Below are 27,289 nucleotides of genomic sequence, written 5' to 3'. Positions count from 1 at the left end.
TCATCATAAGGCAGAAATTAATTTATTTTCAAATGGAAGACTAAATTCTTTATCCCATGTGTTATTAAAGAGGAAGGAAATTTCGTACACATTTATATTAGATCAAAAATCTATGCTTTCAATCTGCACCTTAAACACATGGTGTTTCAGTATTTGCTCAGTCCTAATCAAAATATTGATTAGCAGAGTACATATGAAGTGAGTCTTGCTTATCTACAAACCTCGCCTATAATAAAGAGAAACACTCACCATATTTCTGCTAGTTATATCTCCTAAGTAAACGACAGCATTCATCTGAGGAGCCCAAGTTTGAATCTCTCTTTGCCAAGATGTCAAGGTAGAAAGTGGCACAACCAGCAAGAAAGGTCCATACAATTGATGTTCGTGAAACAGGTAGTTCAGAAAAGAAATTGTTTGTATTGTTTTACCCAGACCCATTTCATCTGCAAGAATACAGCTATTCCCTCTACAAAAAATATCATAAAAAGAAAATTAGGGAGGATATAAAAAAGGGGAAAGATAGGACAAGAAGACTTTATTACATTTTAGGAATAAAACCCCACTCATACAATTTCTCAAGATTTTGCAGTTAAACATCTTTAAGTTTATTTCCATTAATTCTCCACAAAACCAATTGCCACAAACCCCCATTTAACACCTGAATTCAATTAATTATACTGACAAAACCTCACAAGTATTCCTCACTCATCTAATTTTAACAGTGTAATACTGATTTGACATTTCAGAAGATTCTGCTTGAGGTTTTCTGGTTTAGGTTTGTTTTTTAAAAGGACTTTTCCCCCTATGAAACTGAAAGCAAAGGAACATCAGAACTTAGCTGTTTTTTTGAGAACAACTATGGAATGATAAACTTCGGTACCACATAGAGCAAAGTCACCACCCCACCTCAGACCTCTACTCTGAGCTTTACCTTATGATATCCTCCAGCTTCAAACAAAATACAGAAAAATCAATTTCAAGGTTTTACAAACAGAAAAACTCATTCAGTTTACACTTACTTGCACCATGAGTGAGCAAGCCAGTTCAATCCATTTAACTGATAATCTCTTAACTCTAAACTTTCATGTCCTCCAATATAGGATGGTTGCTTCTTTAGTGCAACAAACCTTGGCCTCTGTTTCAGAACCTGTCAAAAGCAAATTGATCATCAGTCCTACTACTGACTGAAATTACCAAAATGTCTTCCTATAGAAAAATCAGCAGTAGGGATGTACTGGGTCACCACTGATGAAAACTAAGACATAAAAACACACAATTTACAAGTTGAAATTAGTTTTATTAGCAATCCAGTTCTCACACACATTAAACTCACTCCAGTTTACTTTTAAAATTAACTACCATACTAAACAAGCCCATCTTTGAATGCCAGTTGAAACACTGGAGTATGTATCTACAAATAGTAGCATATATTAATAACACTACTACGTAAACAACCTTCAAAAGTATTTTATAATATTATATATATATATAAAAAACATATATATGATCTATATATATATATAGATTAACACATGACTCGGTTGGTCACTCATTCCCCATCCCAGGAGGCCTGGGGAAGACAAAAACAAGGATGAGATGGGGGTCAAAATAGGGTTTACTGGGTGAAGGAAATAACACAGCTAACCAAACCAAAACTCCACAACCAAAAAAAAAAAAAAATCCTAAAACCCCAACTGATTATAAATCCATTGTAAATTACATACCTTGCAATCCTTAAAGGGTGTGGTCTTAGATTGATTTCTGCTGAAGTACTCATCAATGCATGCCTGAAACTTTTTGGCAATGAGAGCACCATCTTCCCAGCTACATTCTGAATAAGGCAGACCCTGCCATTTGCAATAGTAGTCAGGATAACCAGCCGCTGATTTCTGATTTGAATGAGCTGCAGAAAAACACCAGACATACCTGATTAGCATTTTATTCTGTATCTTATGAAAACACGCGTTTTAGCTAATAAGACAACAAAAGCTATCTCCATAGCACAGACAGTATGACAGCTTTTCTCTCCACCTGTAGCTTTGTTTTGGATTAAAAAGTGATACTAGCATTCTAAATTTCTTAACTACAGATGTAACATCCAAGAAGTCAACACACATAATTCTCAACACTGTTTTCTGTCTGCAAATCTGTTACATACCAATTATTCTTTCCACTATCTGATATTGTTTATGTAGATCATCTGTAAGTTCCTGCTGGCAGTTGTAATATTCCACATCTTCTGGAGAAGCATTTTTCAGCCTGTAATGGGAAATAATTTACAACACTTAACTACACTGTGTAGTTTTAAAACTAAGAAAATTTGGCAACTCTAATACTCTGAATGCTGCTAAGACAGCTTTTTTAAGGGATGACTTAGAAATTCCTGCTACAAAATTGTGACATCCAGCCTAGATGCCTCATCATTAATGACTGAGGATGCTCATCAAGACAACTCCACAGGTGTTACTAGTCACACAGCAAATTCAGAACACATATTGACAACAGTAAGTAGTGTATTTTACAGGGTATTTTCATGAAACAGTATTCAAGGTAGCTCACTCCTTGTGCTTAAGGTGCTAAAAATCCCACATGTATTCATTGATTGTATTCAACACACTAATAAAACTAAATACCAGAAAAATTACTTGAAAAATCCATGAATTTCATCAGGTATTTGTTCTCAGGCCTTGAAACTCAGGTTTGAGTCAAGAAAACTCAATCCTTCAAAGTAATCTGAAAAGGCTAATGCACCAACGTTTTTTTCATGTCTACAGCAATTCCTGAAAAACTCTGATCAAAGTATAATGGCAGTTAGTCAAAAGTAGAATTTATTATTTGTTTTTAAACACTACCTATCTTGTTAAAACTCTACTACACACACACAGTAAATTAAAATAATAACTATGTAAATCAGGTCCAGAAGATTATCTTACAGCAACATGTTAAGGAGGCTTCAAATTTTGAAGTTTTTGTCTTCCTGTTGTACAGACACTTGAAATTATGATCTCAAAAGCACAAAACAATATCTACATTATTACAAAGTAAGTATCACTGAAGCCTACAGAAAAATACTCACCATCGTTTTGTTTCCTGATCCTTTTTCTTATAGTTGTCCAGTTTCTTCATTCCTTTAACATTTTGTTGCTTCAGTGTTTCCTCAGTTTCCCAAGTGTTATGGATGTGTGACCAGCCTTTCCATTTAATAAGATACTGTATTTCTCCTGGCTCCTTTGACTTTTCAAACCCACCATTTGGGTCACCATCTGCCTCAACTGCATAGATGGTGGTTGCAGCACCAGTAGCTGAGAAAAAACCATTATCATAAGCTGCATTGTTGTACGTTAACCCACAAGAACTACAGAGCAGAAAGCAATTAATGACAGATTCAGACGAGCATGTATATGACTTTAATTTGTGTATTTTAAGAATATATTTGGTTTGGATTTTAGTAGAATATGGCTGTGCTGTAACTGCGTGAGCTGCTTCATGAAAGCAGCTACAAAACTTAGTCTTGAAGCTAGCTAGTGAAGACAGGGGAGTCATAAACAATGAGACTAACGACCAATTAAGAGACTGAGTGTATCTTGTTTTCAGTGAAAAGGAATGTGGTTTTGAGCTCAGATAACCACAGAGAAGAAACGTAAGAGCGGGCGCTGAGAGCAAGGAAGATGCCTGAAGACCACTGAAGATCCCCATAAGTCTCACTGAGCATGCTCTATCTGGGAGGAGTTAATGTAAATTATTTCCTGGAAATAATTTGCATAACCCTGCCTTTCTTAGACATTATAATGAATATGTATAGTTAATCTGTATCAATATGAGAAATGTGGCTTTAATGGGCGCACACATTGGGAGGAGCTGGACCCCCTGTGTGCCCAGCGCTGCAATAAAGGATACCTGCTTCATAGTCACCAAGGCTACTGAGTTTTGGTTCCAGCTTTCCAAGGCATCAGCTTTCAGACATCACTAACCTACTCGTAGGGACACTATAAATCTCCTTTCTAAACATCTATTACATTTTCTGCCTTTATTATCTTATCTTGGAACATTTTTAATTACATACAGACTGCATTATAGACAAAGCATACTAGCAGAAGCAAAGAGGCTTTTTTTCTGCAAGGACAGCCAGGTAAGGAAATGAGCCCAGGGTCAGATAAAGTAACAGAATGACAACAGCAAGAGCAGCAATATCACCTGGGCAGGAAGAATATAAGCAGCTTAGTTCCAAAGTCTCTCATAACAGCCATAACACTATGTATTGCAGCAGGATACACTAGAATTTGGAACACCATGGGAGAAGGGAGGAGTAAGAGTGCAAGTTCTGAGATGAATCATAAACTTTAGAGATTAAATCTGACTTACGGAGAAAGGTAACTCTGAAGTGCAAGGGGACCAGTGTTTGGGGTTTTTTTGTGTTTTTATGGTTATAATCCTAATTTGAAGACCCAAACACACATGCAGAAATACTAGATACTGTATCCCATTATTGCTGAAAACAATGTGTTTATGACTATTCACAAAATATTTTTAAGTGTTCACATGCAAATACCACTGGAATGAGACACGTTTTGTACTCATTCCAGACATCGTCTATAGAAAGACAATTTGTACAGCAGTAACTGACATCAGTCTCAGTGGCTCAGGCTTGCCAATACCATCTTTTAGGATTTGAGTTATTAGTCAACTCTTCCTATGTGGTCCACATTCTCCTCTCCATTTAATGTAACTTACACCGATCAAGTATCACTGGACTGTGAAAAAAAATGGTATGCATCATGCAGTACGGAACTATCATCCACTTCATTTTTATCTTCCACTTAGGTATGTGAATAGTCTATACATTTTACTTAGCAACACTTAAAACGTGACTCTAAGAAGGAACACCCTGATGAAGATGAAAAACAAGAGATGGAATTTTTGGTACCTTTAAAATTACTTTAAAATTATAACCCTCACAGGAGGGTTCTTTAGCTGAGAACATCTGCCAAAGTTGCACCACAATGCAATCCAGGACCTTAAGAACACAAACGCCAATAATGATTACCTCCTTTTCGGCCAACTCGACTATCCATGAACTTCTCTATAGTTTCAAATTCATCTTCTTCAGTTTGTGGGACATCTTCTCCACAAACTTCCAGCAAATCATCAGAATCTGTCTTGGTTTCTTCAGCTTCTTTGTAACTGATGTTGACTGTTGCCTGGCGGCGAGATCCCCTCTTATCATAATCATCATCATCTTCCTCTGATGAATCAAGTTGCCTCTTTTTCAGTCCTGCACTCTTTTTACTTTTTGACATAATTCTTGAAGACAGTAAGATATGACACAACAGTGATGTTTCAACAGGGACAACTGAATATAATCATTTCATGAATGCTCAATTACTCCACTTTGAGTTAGACAGGAAAAGGTATTCACTAGAAAGCGCTTGTGCAGTAACACCTTCTGTAGCTTGAAACATACTTAAATTTATTTTAATAAGCACTAATGCATTAATTTGCATGTATAGTGGTAAACAGTCAAATGCTCATTAGAAATAGTACCAGAGTATTCAAACACACAATTTCCTACCTGCTCGGAGGTTTCCGGCTTTTCACCTTGTTTTTTGGCTCATAGTCAGATTCACTCTCGTCACAGCTGCTTTTGTCCCTGTCTTCCTCCGATTCAGAATCAGAACCGGTTCCTGATGCTGACCCTGATTCCGACATTTGCCAGTCTTCACTGTACATATTGAAAGACAAAAAGGTAACTCACTTTTTTTTTTAGAAAAAAAAAAAATAAATCAGGTATTCATCCACAGAATATCTGCTGTAATTTCAGCAAGAAATAAAAATCTTGTTACAGTTATTTCAGTTGGTAAGACAGAAAACTCATCAACGAATACTAGGTAAGTAGAAGTGCCTAATGTCTTCAAAGGGATTAAGTTTTCTGTTATCAAGAGGTAGACTTAAAATTCAAAGCAAAACAAAAATCAGGATTTCTATATAAATTTCAGCATGAAGAAATGTGCCAACATGACATTAAGAAACCAAACCACTTAAGTCCAATTAGAAAGACACTCTTTATTAAAGCTTACACATGCTCAAATCAAAAAGCCCTGTCATGTTATATCCTGGAGAGTCCCATATTGTTTAATCCCTACAGTCCTAGTGGCCCATGTAAAGAATCAGCAACTTTGGCAGATGAATAAAATCAAATAATAATTGTCAGACTTGAGAAACACACAGAAAGTTTAATTGCAGCAATTCATGAGTGGCACTGGCTTCCAAAAAAAGCTCTCACAGAGCTCCCACATCAGTGCTTCACATCCAGGCAAGACAAAACAAATAAGACACTTGTGCCTGAGCAGCAGTCTCCTTGTTCCTGCTTAGCTGAGATAATCTATTTTGCAACAGAAAAGATTTACCCACTGCTGAAGATCATCTTGCTTCAAACTCTGACTTTGTAAAGGCAAATTTAATCTTCATAGATTTACGAAGAGGGGAGGGAGAAGAGGAAGGGAGTATGGTATACATTACTGAAACAGACTAACCAACATCAGGCTTAGAAGTTCAAAACTGGAATATTACCAAGAAATCTCTTTTTATAATTTCCAATCAGGAAGCCTAGGAATCAGTGCTTTGATCCCTCTATCTTTCCTGTCTTCTATGACACTGGGTCCTGGACAAAATTATATGTCCATTTTCCAGTTATCCAAGACAAATACATCAATGTGTCTGCTGTACAAATGGTAAAGAATTTCTTATTAAAATCTTTTTTTTTTTTCTGCAAACAGTAAATTGAAAAAATAACATAAATCCATAACCTGTATTTATTTGGAAATAGAGAAGATGGATATAAAGCACCATCCTCTAAAGCTTTATCATACGACAAATCCCTCATCTCCACGTCAGGAAGTACAGCCATACTTGTTCAGAAAAGCCATAGGACAACAATTCAAGTACTGGACGTATGAAGTGATTTGGTTATGGGTTCCTAAACTTACGTGACATTAAACACAATAAAATTCTTAACTAACAAAACACTGTGAATACCTGCTTGCTGCTAGGAAAGTATTATTTTCCACTGTTACTGCAGACTCTTGCTCACAAACTAATGTAGTATAGATGTCTTGTGAGAGTTTATTTTAAATATTCTAAAACATCAAAATTGGAAATATAAAATCAAGATGAACTAAAAACAGAACGTGAGCATTTTGAGTGTGGAGAAATGAGCCATGAATTGTAAGTGGATGTCATTGTGGCAAAAAGTTATGTGGTATTAAAATATCTTACTCCTTATGTTTTTTCTTCTTGGTTTCACTGGATGAGTCATCTGCAGAATCTTCACTACTTGATGAGTCCTGCAGGTGAAGAAAGCAACCACAACCATTTATTATCTCAAAATAAGTGAAGTGCTTCTACCATTAAAAAGATGAATCAGTTACCACGTTCAAATAACATTTGAATAATGTGGAGGCAACGTTATTAATTTTTTTACCCTGTTCAGAAATGTGTAGCTGTTAATACAGAATGAGGTTAGAACTGCTATTGTTTCTGTACTTAATCTATAAATACACTGTGCCAACAAAGCTCTACCTTAAAAAAAAAAATATAACAATTGTGCTTACACAAAACCAGACATAGTTTAAGCCACCCCAAGTTAATCAAGTTAAACTTGATTAAACTTAAGGTTCTGTTAAACTCCTAACAAAATGTCCTACCCTCAGGATCTCTATCACCTTCTTTCAGTTAACACAACAATTTAAGAAAATTTGGAGAATAGCATGTTTCTTCCTTCTCTACACACAAAGTAAAAACAAGAACCCTCTTAAAATTTGATTTTTCCTAGAGTCAATCTCATTGAGATTAGGTTTTGATGAAAAACTTCTTTCTGAAAGAGTGTACCTAACAGCTGTAAATTGATGTTTTAACGATAGGTGACAAAGTTCTGTGTGTAATGATGAGCTGCTAAACCAGACAAAAACAGAAATCCAACCAAATGACTGTGACTACACCGCACAGTTTTTGTAATGAAGGTAAAAATGTCTGCTTTATAAATGAAATCCATTTCATAGTCACTTCTGTCCTTAAAAGATGCTCCTACTGAACAAACACAACATTTATTTAGCCTATGATTTAGGTTTTAAAATACCCAGAATACTGGTGTCATTCTTAAAATAGAATTATGTTGTAGCAACCATTACAAATTTGCAAGAATGTAGTTTTCTGCTCCATACACAGATTTTTAACATTTTAACTGTCTTCACAAAATTCAAGAAACCAAAAATACAGTGCAAGTCAATACTGTGTGGCATGAAAATTTGTCTTTATATCACAAAATACCTCCCCCAAAAATACCACATAATCAAGGCTGTTATAATTCTAGCACAACTCACTTGTAAACAAGTACCTAGAGATATTTTTACTTTTTGTTATAAAAATGTCAATTATTGGAATGTTAGTTCTATAGACTAAAATCAGAGACTTTTACACACTCTTAAAAGAATCTAACTTGGCTCTACTTAATCTTATCCTAACACATGAGAATGAAATAGGCATGTTTACATTTTAGAAATCTAAATCATGTTATTTACCTCTTCTGAACCACTGTCTGATGAGGCTGCCTGTTGTTGCTGTTGTTTCTTGAGCACTGCTGATCTTTGTACAGCAAGTATACTTGGACTAGACTTCCAGAACTGAATAAGAATAGAGATGAGTCAGTTAAACATACTGAGTATCCAGTTTACCATGTATTTACTTTTCCTGAGTAGCATCAGTATAAAGACTGAGTAGCAGTTAAAAAAATTCAGTTTAAAATACTGCATACACTGATAACATCAGGTAGCTTTTTTCAAGTACTAACATTGCTGCAGAACAGCAGGGCATGTAATAATTCCCAGGACCATTTCTTCAGCATGTTTAGTGATGCTTCTGTAGGTATTAAGGTAAAAACATTTATAGAGTGTTTTTCTAAACTGACCCACAGATAAATCCTTTCAGAACACTCACTCAGTTGACATCTGAAGTACATAATGAAAAATAGAAGAGAATTCTTAGCAGTCTCCAATTCTCGTGGTAACTAATACATGACTACCTTTCATGTATATGGTCTACCACCCAAATCAAGTCCATATAACACAGGAAAGTATAGGAAATTTTCACTCACTGCCTGTAACAGATTTCTAAACATGACTTTTTCCTGAATTTCTCTCACTTGTTGATAAAGAAAGCCAACTGTAATTAAGTTTGAAATTTGTATCAAACATTTACTGATACAAGGAAAATGATCAATAGAGAAGCAACATAAAAAATAGAATTTCAGAAATAACATTATGTGTGCCTTAGTCTTACATAACTTCCAATGAGTTAGCATGTGCTTCTGCAGGATGAAATTTAATTAAGCATTTAACTTAAAATACATATGTCATTTAACTTAAAATACAACATCAGAATCTTAAGTGTCAAGCATTTATACATGAAAACCTAGCTTAATGCTTAAGACAGCGAATCACATGCATTCACTAATCCAATGAAGTAAAAATCTAATTAAAAACCAATTAATTACCTTTTAAATTTTATTTTAAATGAAAACTGCTGTTGAAATAATTTGCACAGAATGATTCTTTTAGTAATTCTTCCCCCTTAAAAGGTTCATTTATATTTGTTTACCTCAGATCCAACAGCTTTTGGTGGTTTAGCTTGAATTTGTTTCTTCTCTCTAGATGTTTCGGACTCTGATTCTGACTGAGTGCCTGACTCTGAAGCAGAGTCAGAATCACTGCTGCCTGACTGGCTGCTGCTTCCATCACTACTGCTTCCAGAGCTTGAACCAGACCCAGAACCTGATGCTGACCCGGAATCATCATCTGATTGGCTGCAATGAGAAGTTCGTAGGATATTATACAACTGCCAATATAACAGAATTAAAAGAAAAAAGGCACCTTGGTTTCACCTGTAAATCAATTCAGTTAGACCAGACAAATAGGTAGCACAGAAATGGAAGCAGTCAAGAACTTAAACTGAGATTAATGAAGTTACAAATAAAAAAAAAAAAAGATGAAAATTCAGAGTGTAATCAGATACTCTTTGTGAAGTCTTAAAGCAAGGTGAAGCAAAAACATTCAAATAAACATGGATGAGCCAAGCAAGGCAATACAAGTAGTGGAAATGTTTTACCCATACAAATTGTTCTTTCCTACCCCCTCCAAAATCCTGTTCAGTTCTATCCAAGCCCACATATACATATTTATGCCTCTAACAGTTAAGCCTAGTCCACAAATACCTGTCCAACTAAAAATATGAGTGTTTTCCATTTTTACAGATCAACACTACTCCTTAAAACGAAAAATCAAAAGCCTGTATCAAAAAAAGCTATACACACTGTGTTTCCTTGTTAAAACAAAACTCCCCATGCAGACAACTGTGAGGAAAAAAAAAACCAAACCTGGAATCACACCACCACACAGCTAAGTAATTCTGTATTATGTACACACTGACTACAAACATATAGAAAGCAGAGTAAACATAAAGCCAGAATAAAAAATGAAAAAAACAAAACGCTGGTATCACAACCTAACCAATCTCTGCCAGCACAATTACTCTGCCTGACAGTTGGAAGTGGCAGGGAGAAAGCTGGTTGATCATCTTCTGCCCTACAACACACTTGACAACGTAGTATAAGCCACAAAACAAAAGAGTATTACTCCTCTTTCTGCTTTAGCTAACATGTACAAACATGTACCAGGAAAGAATAAAGCTATTCATAAACAGACTCCTGTAGACTGTATCTCAATCACCCATCTGCATCTTTCATTTCTGAAAGAGAAAGAAACAGACCATGGAAAAGCTTCCTTGTTCTGAAAGAGGACCAATCTGATGGCAATGGAATAACTGCAGCAGTGGACAAGGGAAGAGCTACTAATGTAACCTATGCGGATTTCTGCATGGCCTTTGACACAGGACCCCACAACAGCCTTCTCTCCAACTTGGAGAGATATGGATTTGATGGGTACAGTGGGTGAGGAACTGGCTGGATGGTAGCATCCAGAGGGTGGTGGTCAATGGCTACAAGTCCAAATAGAAGACTGTGACAAGCAGAGTTCCTCAAGGGTCTGTGCTGGGACCAGTGCTGTTTAATATCTTTATTAATAATATTGACAGTGAAATATTAATAATATTGAGTGCACCCTCAGCAAATTCACTTATGAACCAAGCTGAATGGTGAGGTTAATGTGCCAAAGGGATGGGATGTCATCCATAGAGGGACCTGGACAGGCTGGAGAAACGGGCCCAGGTGAACCTCATGAGGTTCAACGCAACAAAGCGCAGGGTCCTGCACCTGGGTTTGGACAATCCCCATTATCCATACAGGTTAGGAGATGATTCTGCCCCTCTACTCTGCTCTGGTGAGACATCACTTGGAATACTGGTCCTGCTTTGGAGCCCAAAACACAAGAAGGACAAAGACCCATTGGGGCGCGTCGAGAAGAGGGCCACCAGAAGGATCAAAGGTCTGGAGCACTCTCCTGTGAAGACAGGCTACAACAGTTGGGCTTGTTCAGCTTGGAGAAGAGAAGAGAAGGCTCTGGAGGACACTACAGAGGCCTTCCAGTACCTGAAAGTTGCCCATAAGAAAGCTAGGGAACAACTGTTCACAAGGGCACGGAGTAGTAGGACAAGGGGTAATGGTTTTGACATAGAAATCATGAGATTTAGGTTAGATAGTAGGAAAGATTAGGAAATATTAGTTGTAGATCACTGAACATGTTGCCCAGAAGACATAGTGGAGGCATCCCTGGCAATATCCAAGGTCAGGACTGATGGGGCTGATTGACCTCATCTATTGAAGATGTCCCTGCTTACTGCCAGGGGCTGGGGGGGATGGGGGATGGGTGTGGACTAGATAACCTGTAAAGATCCCTTCCAAATTTAAGTATTCTATGATTCTATATGAACAAACACACAACTGTTGGACTCCCTTGCATATGTCATCAGGAAAACAGGTGCAACAAGGCTACTCCCAAGCTTTTTATTTCTGTTATCAAAGGCTTTCTTCATGCATGGTGCCATTACACTAACCTCACCTGAAAAAGCAGGTCACTCACAGAATATGACCAGAGTTTAAACTATTTATCTGAAATTGATGTTACTCCATGATAACCTTCTGAAGATATTTTAATTGTAATAGTATTTTTGTACACAAATGTTATTTTACTTTTAATGCTGGGTAAATCAAAGCATTATAAAATAATAATATTTCTCAGTGCAGCAAAGTTCCCTAAGTAATTATCAGTGGGACTATGGAAGTCAGTAAAATAAAGAGAAAAAGAAAAAGATTTAGCATGAAGAAGCCTGGAGACACAAGTAATTATCTGCCAGACAAGTTCCAGTGACAAAGTCACCAAAAATGTCTAAATCCTATGTAACCTTGGAAGAGAGGAAAGGAAGAAAACAGTTCCAGGCAGGGCAAGGCTTGATAAAAGAGGGCAATAATAATGTGGATTACCAAGTCTTACAGAAAAAAAAGAAAAAAAGAAAAAACCCCTCAGCCTAAGAATAGTAATTAAACTAGTTTTCCGTATAGTAGCAAAGTATTTCATATGCACTAATATAGTGCTAACCGTAGACTCAACTGCACACAGAGACAGTGGCAATCAAAACAAGTACCTCTTTTCTAAGGGATCACGGGGAAACTGACACTGAAATAAGCCTTCTTGGTCGAACAACTTGCCAACATTAAAAGCAGGTACTGCAGAGAATGTGTGATGATTCAGCCTCAAACAGGCTAAGCACAATACACCACCAGCCCGCTCCTGGAGGAGAAAAAGAGAGCCCCTGCGGGTTGGGATGAGGACAGTTTATTGACAAAAGCACCGTGAAGGGGAACAATAACAGCCCATTGCAAATTACTCTCACACCCAGTGATAACACAGAGTACTTTACCAACCCCATGATAACAGAGCACTGCACCCAGGGAAGACTCTATCCCCAGCAGCACTTGGACTCCCCTAACGGCACTTCCTCTGCAACCAGCCCCTTCTAAGGGGAAGCGATGCTACCTGGTGTGGGAAACAGCCCGGGACTAACTGAGCTCACCTGTGCTGACTGCTTGCAGGGGTTGGGGGTGTGTGTGTGTCTTAACTCTGGCCTGGCCGGAACCATTACAGAATGGTAGGACACCAAAGGGGAAGGGGGCTGAGAGGCAATGAGGGGGTAAATAAGAATTACAGTTTACTTACATAAGCAAAACAATCACATCAGATTCACAGTTATGTGAAATTTTAAGTGTTTTGATGTTTTTCAACAAAGAAATTAAGTCTTGAGTTCAAAAACAAAGGCATTAAAATAGGAAAGAAAAAAAAAGTCTAGTAGATGATGTAAGAGGCTCTGGGATTGGATACCAAAAAAAGCAATCAATTCAAAATCTTTTTCTTTATGAAGATATAAGATGGTCAAGGGATGTGGACCATTCAATGTGCAACATTCGGAAAAATTCACATAGATTCCTTATGTTGCCAACCTGTTCTCAACAAAGCTGGGAGTCTGCAAGTGAAATATCATTAGTCTTACGAGCAGGACCAGCAAAATAAGAGCTATTTCATAAACCCCACTTCTCACAATAAATTGGCCTGATGTGGACAAAAGCAGACTAATACAACTGTGTTATCAACTAATAATAACATCTGACAACAGTAAAGATCTTTAAGTCAATATCCACCCATATTACTGATGAATTCATGACTACAAAACAAACCTCCTGGTAGACCTAAAAGTGATGGTGTAAGAGAGAAGGGAATTTACAAGAAACAAGAACAAAAAATAATAAAATTCACAACTCATTGAGGACTGCCCTAATGACACTATGACTGAAAGACAATGCACAACCAGTACCATAGTCTAAGCAGTTAATTGGTACACAAAACAGAAAAATCAGGACAATAAAGTTTAAGGGTTATGTCTTACTAAACTTTTTTATCCCACAGACACAAGGAAATAGGGAAAAAAAACCCAGTAGCAACAAGTAATTTTAAACCTAGGAGAACAGCAAAGACTTGCTAAAATGTATACCTACAAAGAGTTTGAAGTTAACTAGTTAAAAAAAACAGTGTAAGGGTTCAAGCACACATAATTAGCCTATGTTGGGCAGAGCCTACTTCAACTTTAATCATCCAAATTAATACCTATGTGTGAATCTAATACACTGTTTCTATTTGTGTATCTCCTCATGCATGACTTGCTCCTTCCAAGAGGTTTTGATGCAACTACAGTTTCTTTTTTTTAAAAAAAGGTAAGGTAACAGTTGTCACTGTTTCTGAATTTTGAAGAACTTCCCTGTTCAGGATAAGCTCTGAAGAACAGCAACACATGTTTATTTCATTGTGTTTTACCACTGTTCAACCTGAGTTTCAGCAGGACACTGACTTGGAGGCAAAACACCTACAAAGACAGTGCTACAAGCCAATCCTAAAGCTCTTGTGGGCAAAGGACATAGGAAATAAAGCAAGACATAAGTAAGTTCTGCATAAAAACATGCAATGAAGACACACTGCACATCACCGAGACAGTAATAAGCAGCACTGCATGGCATGCAATACCTGTAACTCCCCAACAGCTGGAACAGCACATAGTTCAATGTGCACACCATACACATACCATAAAGTAACAGCTACAGGTTAAGTGCTCAGTTCTCAAAATAAAAAAACTTTTTCAAAATAGAGATTAAATGGGTATTTCTATCATGTTACATCACTGCTGTCAAAGACCCAAGAGAACATGTTTCTAACAAGATCAAACTATCACACACTTCTGGAAGCAGACTATGCCCTTGCTTTTCCCAACATGTGACACGAATATATTGTCATATCAAACTTTTTTTTTTTTAAGAAAAACTCATTACTAGCTAATTTCAAGACATTTTATACTAACATAGGTGTCATCATGAAAAGGCTAAATAAGGGACTTGGTTCAACCATTCCCCCTACCAAAACCCCTGTCTCTGCTTTCAAAAAAACCTAACCTTCTAGTATCAACACCGTAAAAAACCCAGCCAAACAACAAAAAACCAAACCCCATAACACAAAGTTGCTTAACAGGACTAGCTACACAAACAGAAATTGACTGGAAATTTTCAGCCTAAACCATATTTTTAAATTATCTCTAAAGTTATGTATCTACAAGGCAGACAGAAAGAACACACTACTGTTTCTTTTCTTACTTTTAGACCATCATCACACCAGATTATAAATTTGCCAGACTACCAATCAATTCCTGATATAAAGGAGCACCTTATTTTTTTTTTAAATAATCCTTCTAAGAAAGCAGCAGCAATAAAGTAAAAACATAATCCTATCTAACTTTCTCTAAAAATCAAGAAAGGCTCCAAAATATGCAAAGACTCCCTTGGATAAACAAGTATTAACATACCTTTCCTCTCACATCAAATGGAAAAGCATTATGTTTCTGTGGCATCTTCCAGCCATGTCTCTTAAGCAGTGTCCATAATGAAAAAATGAGCTACTGAAAATCAAGTCTTCTGAAAAACTGCTGTACCAGTGTTTTCAGTTTCAACTTCTGTTCAGCATAGATACCAGCAGTTTGCTACGCAGTATCAAGTCAACATCCAGAAAAAAAACTTTCTAGCACATTGCCTCTGCAGATGTAAACTGTGGGAGCCAGTGGGAATTGAAAGTTATTTGTACATAGCTTTTTTTTTGTTTGTTTGTTTCACATGTAGCACTGACCTAGACACTATGTAACAATGAGTTATTCTCACAAGCACAACCCAGAGTCACCCTACCTCAGGATTTCACACTCTAAGACAGGCTCCCTAGTGAGAAAGACAATCCATATATCTGCTAATGTGAGGAATTTGAGGATTTAACTAAAGGATTTACCATCCCTTAAGGGGCCAATCTTTTAGGAGTAGCATTTGCCCTAAGGTGTTCATGAAAGACTGCAGCTACCTCCCCTCCCACCCTCATATTTCATTGTCAAGGCAACACTACTGGCACAGGAAGGCAGTGGTTTCCAAGGAGGGATGCACACACTCAGGAGTGTGCACAAGACAACTCATGGGGGTATGTAAAGAAAATATTGGAACTTACATTTAGATTTAATGTCTCCAACCCCCCCCCCCAAAAAAAAAAAACAAACACCCAAAGAAACAACACCCTCCCCCCTCCTTACTTCATAAGCATTTAATATATAGAGATTGCCAATGGCAATTTTACTCAGCCTGTATGTCTGAGGGTTCTGTGTCTCTCCGTCTCACATGGGAAAAGTGTGCATTCCACAATGGAGAGGGGTGACACTGGAGCAATCAGCTCTCCACACCTTTTCTGTGCACTGCAACATACTGCAATTTGCTTCTGGCCTGATTTATTTATGAATTATATTTCTTAAGTTTTAAACAAACTGTCAAAAATGGAGAAATGGTTTAAAGATCCCTACAAAGAAAAAATGGGCTGACAGTAACAGTAATACAGTGAATGCAAACAAAAAGAAAATAGCAGAGTGGACACTTCTAGTACAAATTCTTCATCAGCTACATTGTCAATCTATTATGAAACCAATCCAATAAGCAAGACATTCTAAAACTCACCATCCAAAACAGACACAAATGTGGCTTTTTCCAGCAATGGTTCAAGTCAAGCTATACCCAAATCCCATACTTCACAGAATTTCCATAAACTTACTATAAATGTTTGAAGACCTCTTTTGAGGGTTCTTCTACCTAAGACCAAAGAACAAAAAAAAAAAAAGCCACATGCCATTGGAAAATTTACTTCTTGCTGCTCTAAAAAGGGCTAAAATAAGGCATGGAAAAGCAATTGTGACAAACCAAAACACCTTTCTTTACTGGCAAACACTGTTGAAAGACACACAGGAAGCACTGGTGGATATGTGAAGACACAAGCATTAGAACAAATCATGCCCTGTAGAAGGTTTGCTCTACAGATGGAAAGGAGAGATGCTTCTAACATGTTAACACATCCCAACTTAGAATATTTGCTAGATTCAGAACTACCTTTCTGAAAGCCACTAAAGGGAAGATGTACCAGAGGAGATACGATCTCAACAGTAAATGATTTACTTAATTAAAAACAAAGTTTTATGGAAAACTATGCAAGTGTGGCTGCTTTGATGGGAATAAAAAACTGATTCTGGTAAAGGCAACAGAGATAGCACCACACATGAGATTCAACCGCACCAACCAAACTACTGCAGCAAAGAATCTACAGCCAGAAGTGTGCAAAGTGTGAAAGGATGTCACAGATATGATAAATTTTATGAAAAAGTCTATGAAATTGTAACATTTTTTACAATACTTTGCAATAGGATGGGCAGTAAGTGTAAAGATATTTCCTATCAGGAAAGGTTCACTGCTTAAAAGCACTGTTGAACTGGAAGACTAGTTTCTGTTGAGCTCTGGGGGTTTTGGTCTTTTTTAAAGTAAGAAAAAAAAAAAAGGTGTTCCAGATTTTCTGACCTTTTTTTGTGAAAAAAAGCATGCTCATTAGCAGATATTTTTTTGGGAAAAAACACACCAACAAAAAACCCACAAATTAAGCATTAAGTGTTCATTAACAATGAAAAAATAAAAAACTGTAATTCCTTTCATGCAATTACATATGACTCTCTTCCCCATGAGTAATTCAGCTTAAATCTTAATAGGCTAGATGCTAACCCCAAGAGTAAAGATGGATTTAAAAAAAGAAAATGCATTTACACACACACACACATTCAAAAAGAAAACTACAGCTGCCACCTCCTCATCACTTACAAGTTTCCTTTTAACTACTTCTATCTTCAGCCATTTTCACAGAATTCAAACAATGGTACAAGGCAGTAGCATAAGCTACCAAATCTCAAAAACACTCTCAGTCCTCACCAATACATTAATTTGTTGTTAAGCCTTCTTGAAGAACCTCTGGTGCTCTTATTATTGCTCTCTCCAATCCACCATCCACAGATGGACCAGATTCAGCTTTTTAAAATAACCTGTCATCAAAATCATTCTAAAGCATTGATGAAGTGGAACAAACAACCAAGAGTCAACTGGCAGTACTACCTTAAGGCATGTATAAACTGATATAAAACAGAGCAAATCAACAGAGAATTTAGAAAAATAATAAATAGACTTCAAATTTTAAAAAAGGGGGGTGGTAGTTTTCAATTTTAGCACACACACGTTCATTATAACATACTGCAAGTCATTCTTCCAAACGCCTAAACTACTGTGTGGCATGATACCTTCTCTGCTCTCACATGGAGCATGACCAAGAAGAAGGGCAACAACATGAAGAGCTCCTATTACACTACAGTGTCTACTGGCATCACTAGTATTTAGACAGCTTGTTTGCCAGTTTCTAAAATATATTTGCATGCATTCCTGAAGTTCACAGGAAAAAAATACAGGGTGCAGAAGATTCATAAGAATTTCCAGTGGCTCAGATGTCATTCATTTGGTCGGTTGAAATGGATACCTTAACAGCCAGATATACTAAGGCAAAATCAATAATAATCAGCTTGAGAGAATTACAGAAATGGTTTAGTCATTCTTGCAGTGGGAAAGAAAAGGAGATACAATCTAAGAAAAAAGTATACTTTCTGTAATCAGTAAATAATGAAAGCTACCATTACAAACCAAATGATAAGTGCCAGCATTTCACAGTACACCAAAATTTGACATTTAAAAATATTGCATTAGAAAAAGACAAGAAAACCCTATCTGATAGCAGTTTGCTTGCATTAAAAGTTCTGTAATATAGATGTTAAAACAATTTCAGAAAGATAATAGCTATGAAGTAGTGACCATCCTTAGTCACCTTTTTCCTCCTTTGCACAGTAAGTTCTTTACTTTTCCCTGCATTTTAAGGGATAGTCTATAAGCAATTCATTTTCAGCAAAAGCTTTAAGTAATAGTGTGATACAGCCAAACTAGGGTCCATAATTGAGTAACCTTTCTTGCAATGAGTAATGCCCATTAGCACAAAGCTGCACCACAGAATCCACAAAATAAGTCAATTAAACTAGCACTACTAATTACCGAGTTTCTGGTATCTCCAGTGATAGGATGCAAAAAGTACTTCTTCAACCAAAGATATATTTTCACCATTACCTGTCACCTGCTCTCTAATGTCTAGTTATATAAATATTATCTCATTAAGAGATATTTTGGTCCCCTGTTCTTCAGAGCTCCCCTTGCAGAAAAGGAGAGGCAAAGTACTTTATTTCTTGCCACTTCTCTTCCTGCCAGAGTAATTGCTTTTGCTTAAGAGGCTTTTACTGGAAACAGTTCAGCAGAAGGCAAAAGCAGAGACCATGCCCACCATGCACCCAATATAGAGTAACAGAGTAACAGACGGTTTGGATACAACTTATCCAGCCTTTTCCCTGTGCATCTGTATCTTTTCTCATTCTTCAAAAAAAATCCTGATTGAAACTGGGGAGGGAAATCTCTGCCATGTTCAAGCAGCTAGCATAAATTGGTACCTTCCTTTCTTTCCATTACCCCTTCTGAATAGAATCAAGATAGCCCCTCTGGATGACAATCCAAAGCTGGAGCCTACCTTCTTCTTTCAGCAGTTCTGGTAGAAAAGTCTCTTAAACATAATCAGAGAAACAGTCAGCAAGCAAGACTTCATCCTCAGTTAACTATTCACCTGTGTTTATCAAATTTACCCTATTTCACCAAGTCACATCATGTCTTCCCTTTGCTTTGGTCTTGTATTGCTGTCTACTTTGTGGTATAACTTTGCTTGTTTTCCCACCTTCTTCACCAGTGAATGAGCTTCCAAGAAACCAAATGTCAACAGAAACGATAAACACGATTATCAAGATTAGAATAGGAAGTGTAGGCTAAAGCAGCTGGGAAAGATAGTTAAGCTACCTAATAGAACTGGTATTAATATAACACATACAGAAATACAGTATTTGGTAACTGTAACCACTGAAAACCATTTCTGCTCTTTTAGGCTCCTAAATCCTTTACTCAAAATCAAATTCCTGCTTTTCTAAGTCCTTCTAAGACTGTGTTACATAAGCCTTCTTCCCTCCTCCAGCTTTGAGCAAGTTACATATATTGCTTATTTAAGAAAAAATAAGTCAAGTATAATGTATTAAAAGGTCTTAGATTAGGCAACCTTACGTTATATTCAATGCACTTCTTTCAACTTTAAAAACTCCACAAAACTAAACAAAGACTGCACTTAACAGTGAAGTATCAGAAGACCATGGCAATAGAAACAAACATGACTGATAAAGCAATAATGATAATCTCTTCAGTACTGTTGGAGCAAGACTATTTCTCTACCTTGTAAACAAACAACAACAGCGATGACAAAGCTAGCTATCAGTAACTTGCAGTTGCATGGTTTACTATGTGCAACTGTATATACTAAAAATGAGTAGTGTCTTCTCAGGATAGCATTTCTACATGAAAAATACTATAGTTTCACACATATTAACAGACAGAGCTGAAGTCTATAAAGAGAACTGTCCATGATGTGTAGTCCAAATCCTCTCACCCTTAGCCCCTCGAGCCAAGTAGTTGCATTTGTACAGCATCACATGTCAAATATGAAGTTTCACACAAAGCAATTTCTCTGTTCTTTTTGACAAACACTGTCTCTGAATACTCTCTAGATATAAAAGATAAATGTATGCCTGAATGCAGTAATTATTTACTATCTTCAAAGAAAAGCAACTTATCTTAATGAAAGTACCAAAGGAGATAATTTTTCACATTTGTTTTTCCCCTCTATGATTCTATGATTCTCTTAATTTTTCAAGCACACTACCCACCGCCCTTCAAATAAATATCTGTGCAAATCATAGAATCATAGAATGGTCTGGGTTGGAAGGGACCCCAAGGATCATAGAGCTCCAACCCCCTGCCACAGGCAGGGCCACCGACCTCCAGCCTGGTCTTGAACACCTCCAGGGATAGGGCACCGACCACCTCTCTGGGCAGCCTGTTCCAACACCTCACCACTCCCTCTAAACAACTTCCCCTAATATCTATTTGGGGAGATGACACTCCTGAAGAAAGAGATCACTGAAACAGATGAAAAGCAAGTAACTGTCACAATTACATTACATTAGTTCTCTTCAAATGCCTTGAACTCAGCTTCACTAGCTTACCATTTAAAACAAGGTGCCCCAACAGGATCACACAATGAGAAACAATCTGCTAAATTACACAAGGCAGTAGGAAAAGAAATCCTAAAATGGAAAACTACACAAGTCACACTGCAAGAGAACTGACTATTTAGACTCTTCTATAAGGTCTATGTTAGTAATGGGTCCAAGAGAAGAAAATTTATCACCACTGATTTCAAGTGCATTCATCAGGTTAAGAATCCTCTAAGAGCAGCAAGGAGAACCAACTTGAGCAAAATAAAGTTCAACACATGCAAAAAAAAAAAAAAAAAAAGAGATTACTTTCTTCACAGTCTTTGCAAAGCAGCCTGTTTTGGTTTTTCTGGGCTTGGAGGGTTTGTTTTTAAAATGAAGCAGAAGTTCAAGGAAAGCAAGCACTGCAATATGAAAAGCCCATACAAAATGTGCAGAATTAACAGATGCCACATACTAGTCACTTCAAACAAGTAAGTTGTTTAGGGAAATGCTGTGTAAGTGTTTTAAAGGAATCTTAACTATTTACCAATTTAGATACATAAGGAATATTTACCTTATTTATTTCCACCAGTAAAAACAGAGGGAACAAAAAATATAAAGTTCAGGCTATCAAGTGTTATTTCCTGTTCTCAGCTTTTCCTGATAACGAGCTAACAACTTAAGAGATGCATTGCATTTCCAGTCCTGCTAACTGTATCTGCTGTCACTGCTATGAATTTCCTCAAAAGCAAAAGTATCAAAACACCACTGATCATCTATCAACTTCCATGAATCGATGAACCACAACGCAGGTTATTGTTTTAGAGCCACAACTCACACATTTAAAGAGCACAAATAAGTTCTAGCAATCCTTCACACACAGGAGGTATCAGTGCTTGGGTTTACTATTCTCCCCACCATGCTTCAATATGCAGCTTGTTCCAGGGGCAACACAAATGTCTTTACCAGAAGCTCCCAGTAGATCACCAGCAAAAAAAAGTATTAAATGGAATTTGAAAAAAAAAAAAACAAAACCAACAGCAAACCAACCAACCAAACAAAAAAATCCCACACTTGAGGTGCCACACCTGACTATGTCTGGTGTATGCACACTGCCTGTATCATAAAACTTCTGTCCTGAGGAATGTGAAAAGCTCCTATCAGCTAAAAAAATTGCAATTCTAAGAATGGTGGAAGTAAATCTAAAATATAGGGATCAAGTATTTGCCAGCTAGGTTAGGCAAAGACTGGAACCAAGTGTCAAACTAGAGACCATATGCAGAATGAAAGCTGTATCATGAATTTATCATTTCTTCTTTCAGTTAGAAAGGTTTCAAGGCAAAAACCACTTGCATTTTGATACATCTATCTGAACTCTTCCAAAGAAAAGCAAACAGATTTAACTTGGATTGGGATACCTTACTATCCTTTAGTATACTTAATTCTGCAAGAGATTACTCCTGATAGGAATTTATTAACCAAATACTTCTAATGGAAGTGAAGAGCTGATTTACCTCCTACAAGCCTTTCACAGAAGTTCTACCAACAGTTTCCTTTACCATTCAGGTACTTTTGTTGATCAAAGAATTCCTGTCCATTAACATCTAAGTATATACCTTCATATTAAGTTTTATGTATATTCTCTCTCCTGCTATTTACACACACTTTTATTATCTATTAAACTTCTGCCAAAAAAGAAGCCAGTACATGGGAGTAACTCTGCAAATATGCTCGAGGAATCTCTCAACACCCAACTTAAACTTTTTGAAAATGAGAACCTAAAGTCATAGTTTTTAATTAATCTTTTTTACCTCCTATAGAAGATATGAATTTATATAGGAAACTGAAGCCTACTGACAGAGTCTGTTTGTCTTTACTTATATACTTACTTGTGGTCTACAGACTACTCAAACCACAAAGCAAATTAAAGCTACTGAAATTACTATCTTCTATTAATACCAGCTTTCAAGTGTGTAAAGGATGATTTAAGTCTTTGGTGTAAGCAGCTGCTTACTGAAAAGAAGCAGGAGAACAATACATTCCAGCCCTACACTTTCCAGTTAAGTTCCACTAAGCACACCTGCTTTTACAGAGGATGAAGGTTTACTCTAGTCCTCTCTACCTAGTTCTACAAGAAACATAAGGAGAGCAAAGAGATGGGAAATCAGATAGTTATTCAATTAGCACTGGTGTCTCACTTCTGCAGTCCCTGGCCTACCTGGAGCTTGTCTTGCAGTTCAGGTGTAACTGCCCTTCCTTGCTGATTAAGCTTTCTTATTACTAACTGGAAAGTATTTACTCATATTTAAGTTTGCAAGCATGCCTTCAATAACACTACAGAGAGATTCCCAGGGTACTGCTATAAAGTTTTTGTGTCTGTACTCACTTGCTGTCCATATGAAGGGTATCTGTGATATTTTACCTTGACTTGTTTAAAAATACTCCAGAGTAGTAATTCAAGTAAGAAGCCTGAGAGTAGACTCCACTGTAATTATTACATAGGAATCAGAACATCAAGCAATAAGATTCAAGTTAGTAGTGTTTATGCTAGTTTACTATCATGCTTGGTTCTAGTGCTGATTTATAGCTTCAGAGGTTGGTGAAATGAGCAAGGGAAGTCAAAAGTGTGCAGCCAGTTATTCAACCATGAAAATACAAGAGGTGCACTTTTCCAAAAGAAACTTCAGACTCAACATCTGCAGCAAGGGAAAATTTTCTACTTATCTACCGGATTAGAGGCAATGCTGAAAAGGAGTGGAGAAGTATGGCAAGTTGGATGTTTCTTTCACACACTTCAAAAATAATTCACCTTCACAAAACAGTACCAGAGAAGAAAGGTCAGCTACAATTCCTTACCACAATGCTGACCAGGGCATAAAACAGGTTTACCATCAGTCTCTTTTTTATTCCTCCTACTGCTGAGAACACTAGAGCCTTCCCACAACTTCTGCAGGCCATGGTGCTTCCATAAAGCAATACAATGCAGTATCAAAAAGGCCTCTTTTTTTGTAAATCCAGCATTGATCCACTGCTTCTAAACTTTGTGAAGTAATGATGGCAGGTCCCTTACATCAGGCCTGTATTTATCTGTTACCTAGACTGCCTTTCCAGAATGACAGCAACAGAATTTTACACCAGACATCAAATGGCTTTACTGCACTCATGGTAAATTTGTAAAGTGACACAAATTTTCAAAAAAATTTTGGTACTTATTGCCAATTCTGCTGCTTAGATTATCACTGTATTCACCTTTGTCTCTTCTTTCATACCAGTTCCTGAGAATTTGACCATCTTTTGCAATTTATTCCCAGTAGCAATTCTTGCTTTCTTCCCTTGTTCTACTTCCTTCTCTAGCATTCTGAATGGAACAGGACCACTAACAGTTTAGTAAAGACATTTTGTTAGTCATCTCTACTTTCATTCTGTAGAGTTCACATTTCCAGATGTGAAGGCTAAGTACAGCAACACTTCAGAAGTCCAGTTTCAGCTCCCTAAGGCAACCCCACGAGTAAAATATATCTAGAATTCTAGAAACTTAAAAGAAAAAAAAAAAAAGAAAAAACCCTAAATGGGCAATTCATATAAATACATTCCATATGTAGAACAGTTGATTTGCAGTAATTATTTTAATAAAGAACTAGGCTAAACAGAGAAGGGTTCCAACGTATAAAATGCAAAGCCTTTACCTTCTATTTACAAAAACAGCTTCCTGACATTTCATGGCAAACAAGAAAACAAGCTTTCCAAGACCTGCCTGTGAATTAGGCTATGAGGCTGACTGACACAAGTACAGGAAAAAAAGTTTTTAGCATCTAATACTTGTTTAAAATTTAAGGTGTGTTCAGTAGAACATTTAAGATGAAGAACAAAGTCTCATCTCACAGGCAAGTATCAAGTTTTGAGTATGATGCATCCTCCTGATACTTACTTCTAATGAAGTTGCTGGGAAATTTATGACGTTTAGCTGGTTTAGGCTTTCAAATTGCTACAGGTTTTAAATTAACTTTGATATACTGGTAGTGATGGGCAATCACAATTCAATACGAAATAGTTTTCCCACATAATTTTTAGCAATATTGCTTGCTTCAAGTGCTAATAAAATTCACACACAAAATTACAAGATGTGTCCCTGGTAGGTTCACGTTTACTAGAGGTCTTACCGATCACAAGATTAGTCTTGCTCATATAATTTTATTTGTTCATGTTTCTTTTCTCATCTGAGAAGGTTTTGAGTTTGGTTTGATGGATTTTTTTAAGTATCCAGGAATATTTTGACCCTTACTAGAAGAAACTCCAAATTTATTTGCTAACTGAAACAGTATCAACTTTATTGGAAGCAGGTATCTTCAAAAAGTACAATATCAAATCATTCACAAGATTGAAATCTTACCATCTTTCTAGGATATTCCTTTGCATAACAGGAAGCTTGACATAAAAACACACAAAAGTTATTAAAGTTTCTTTGGTTTTACTGTTCATTTATTTCCTTGTAATTTGCACCTGAAGTCACCTGAACATTTCTCTCTTTCCCTTCTTTCCACTCCATTACACACTCTGCCTAACGGCCAGCATGTGCTGCCTGATCTGCTGGCAATTATATTCTTCTTGCACGTCTTCACTTGAGGCAGTAATTTAAATCTCTTTCTACCCATCCAACTGGAAGTTCCCATACTGTCCACAGAACAGTTTTCTTTATGACCTCTGACTGAGGGAATCAGCTAACGAGTTCAACAGGCTGTGATCCAAAAGAAAGGCACAGAGACAGATGGGTAGACTGACATACAGCGCAGTCAACCACCTCTTAGAAAAGAGGCAAATAAAAGTTTACTTTGTCTTCTTAAGTCTTCAGCATTCACCATGTTTCAAGGTTTAGAAATCTAAGCTTTCTAGTACAAGAGGGACCTTTTTTAACTTAGCATTGCCCTAGAAAGAGAACTTAATCCCACCAATACTAGTTGTCTGTCATCCTGCATGGGTACAAGGATCTAATAAGGCTCTTGCAAGCATGTGAACACTCTGCACACGCTAGACTAGCATTCAACATTAGAGGACTGGTCTATTTAACTGAAAAATAGCTAGAAAACTGTACTTTTACTTCAGAAAATACAAAGTTAAAGCTCCCAATCATACTGCTCTGGCAGCTCTAAAGACAGAAGAATCATTAAGTACTCTTTATCAAAAACTAAATTAACAGCTTGCTGAGATGGTCTAAGTAGGATTTTATACAACACGTGTGTGCCTTGCACTTATAGATAGCACCTTTACTTTAAAATTCTGATGTAATGTTTCAGCTTTTGACCCCCTCTCAGAAGAGCAATATTGTCCTGTTGGATGATGACGCAGTTTTATTATTTAAGCTTTATTATGTAACACATATACAAGAACATTACAATTCTTACTTGAAGCACTGTGAACGTAATAAGCTGCTTAAGCACCTATAAGAAAGCACATCCAGTCCTTCTGCCTATGGTCTCTCGCTAACCAGGCAGCTCTGGAACCAAGTTCAAAAACAAACCAGTTTTTGTAAACAAAATACAGAAGAATGCATAAACGCATAGCCAAAAGTAAATGAAATGAGCAAGTGCTTACCTTGACTCTCCACTACTGTTTCTTACACTTTCTTCATCACTGTGCCCATTCATTGTAAATACTAGTAAGTTTAAGATAAATAGAGGTCCACTCAGATTACAAGGTGGATGTCAAGAATCCACTTCTTGGTATTCTGTATGTTTTCCAGGTGATGTGTTTCTAGTTTTCTAGTGTTCTCTGTGGGTATTCAAGATTTCTCCCAGAATACCTAAAACAGCGAAGGAAAAACATTACCACAATTTGAAAGTATGTTTGTAACTAACAGGATACCAAAAATCCCTTTGTCTTTCACTAACACTGAAAGGACGCATCATGCTTGACATGTTTTTAACTGAAAAATAGCTCCATGTGTTACTCATTCATGGTTGATCATTTTACCAATATTTTCTTGCCTGAAAAAAAAATCTTCTCTAGAGAACTACAGCTATTTTTATTAGTTACATATAAAAAGAAAAGAAAGAACTACAAGAAATACAGAAACACGTGAAAGGAATGATTTGTTCAACTTTTTGCTTGACTGTAGTTGGGTCCCATTATGTTTCTTTATGCAACTTTTTGTTGCTGGTTCATCAGAAACTGTCATTTTTATAGCACCACTAGCAGC

The 27,289-nt window shown here is 36.8% G+C and overlaps 1 protein-coding gene across 1 annotated transcript in view; it reads right to left on the bottom strand.

The window, feature by feature from the left end:
* Positions 1–26,738, bottom strand: part of CHD1 (chromodomain helicase DNA binding protein 1) — a gene marked incomplete at its 5' end in the record, with an annotated part of 50,958 nt that extends 24,220 nt beyond the window's left edge. Inside the window, 11 exons of the mRNA XM_084278415.1 lie at positions 250–466; positions 1,020–1,147; positions 1,725–1,903; positions 2,159–2,259; positions 3,077–3,302; positions 5,045–5,301; positions 5,570–5,719; positions 7,273–7,340; positions 8,574–8,675; positions 9,649–9,853; positions 26,686–26,738. Of these exons, the coding sequence (XP_084134541.1) occupies positions 250–466; positions 1,020–1,147; positions 1,725–1,903; positions 2,159–2,259; positions 3,077–3,302; positions 5,045–5,301; positions 5,570–5,719; positions 7,273–7,340; positions 8,574–8,675; positions 9,649–9,853; positions 26,686–26,738 (1,686 nt within the window). The remainder of the gene's footprint in view (positions 1–249; positions 467–1,019; positions 1,148–1,724; positions 1,904–2,158; positions 2,260–3,076; positions 3,303–5,044; positions 5,302–5,569; positions 5,720–7,272; positions 7,341–8,573; positions 8,676–9,648; positions 9,854–26,685) is intronic.
* Between the last annotated feature and the right edge of the window lie 551 nt (positions 26,739–27,289).

Source organism: Gallinula chloropus (genome assembly GCF_964237585.1).
Source record: "Gallinula chloropus genome assembly, chromosome: Z".
Lineage (NCBI taxonomy): Eukaryota > Metazoa > Chordata > Aves > Gruiformes > Rallidae > Gallinula > Gallinula chloropus.
This window is presented reverse-complemented; position numbering and strand designations above follow the sequence as displayed.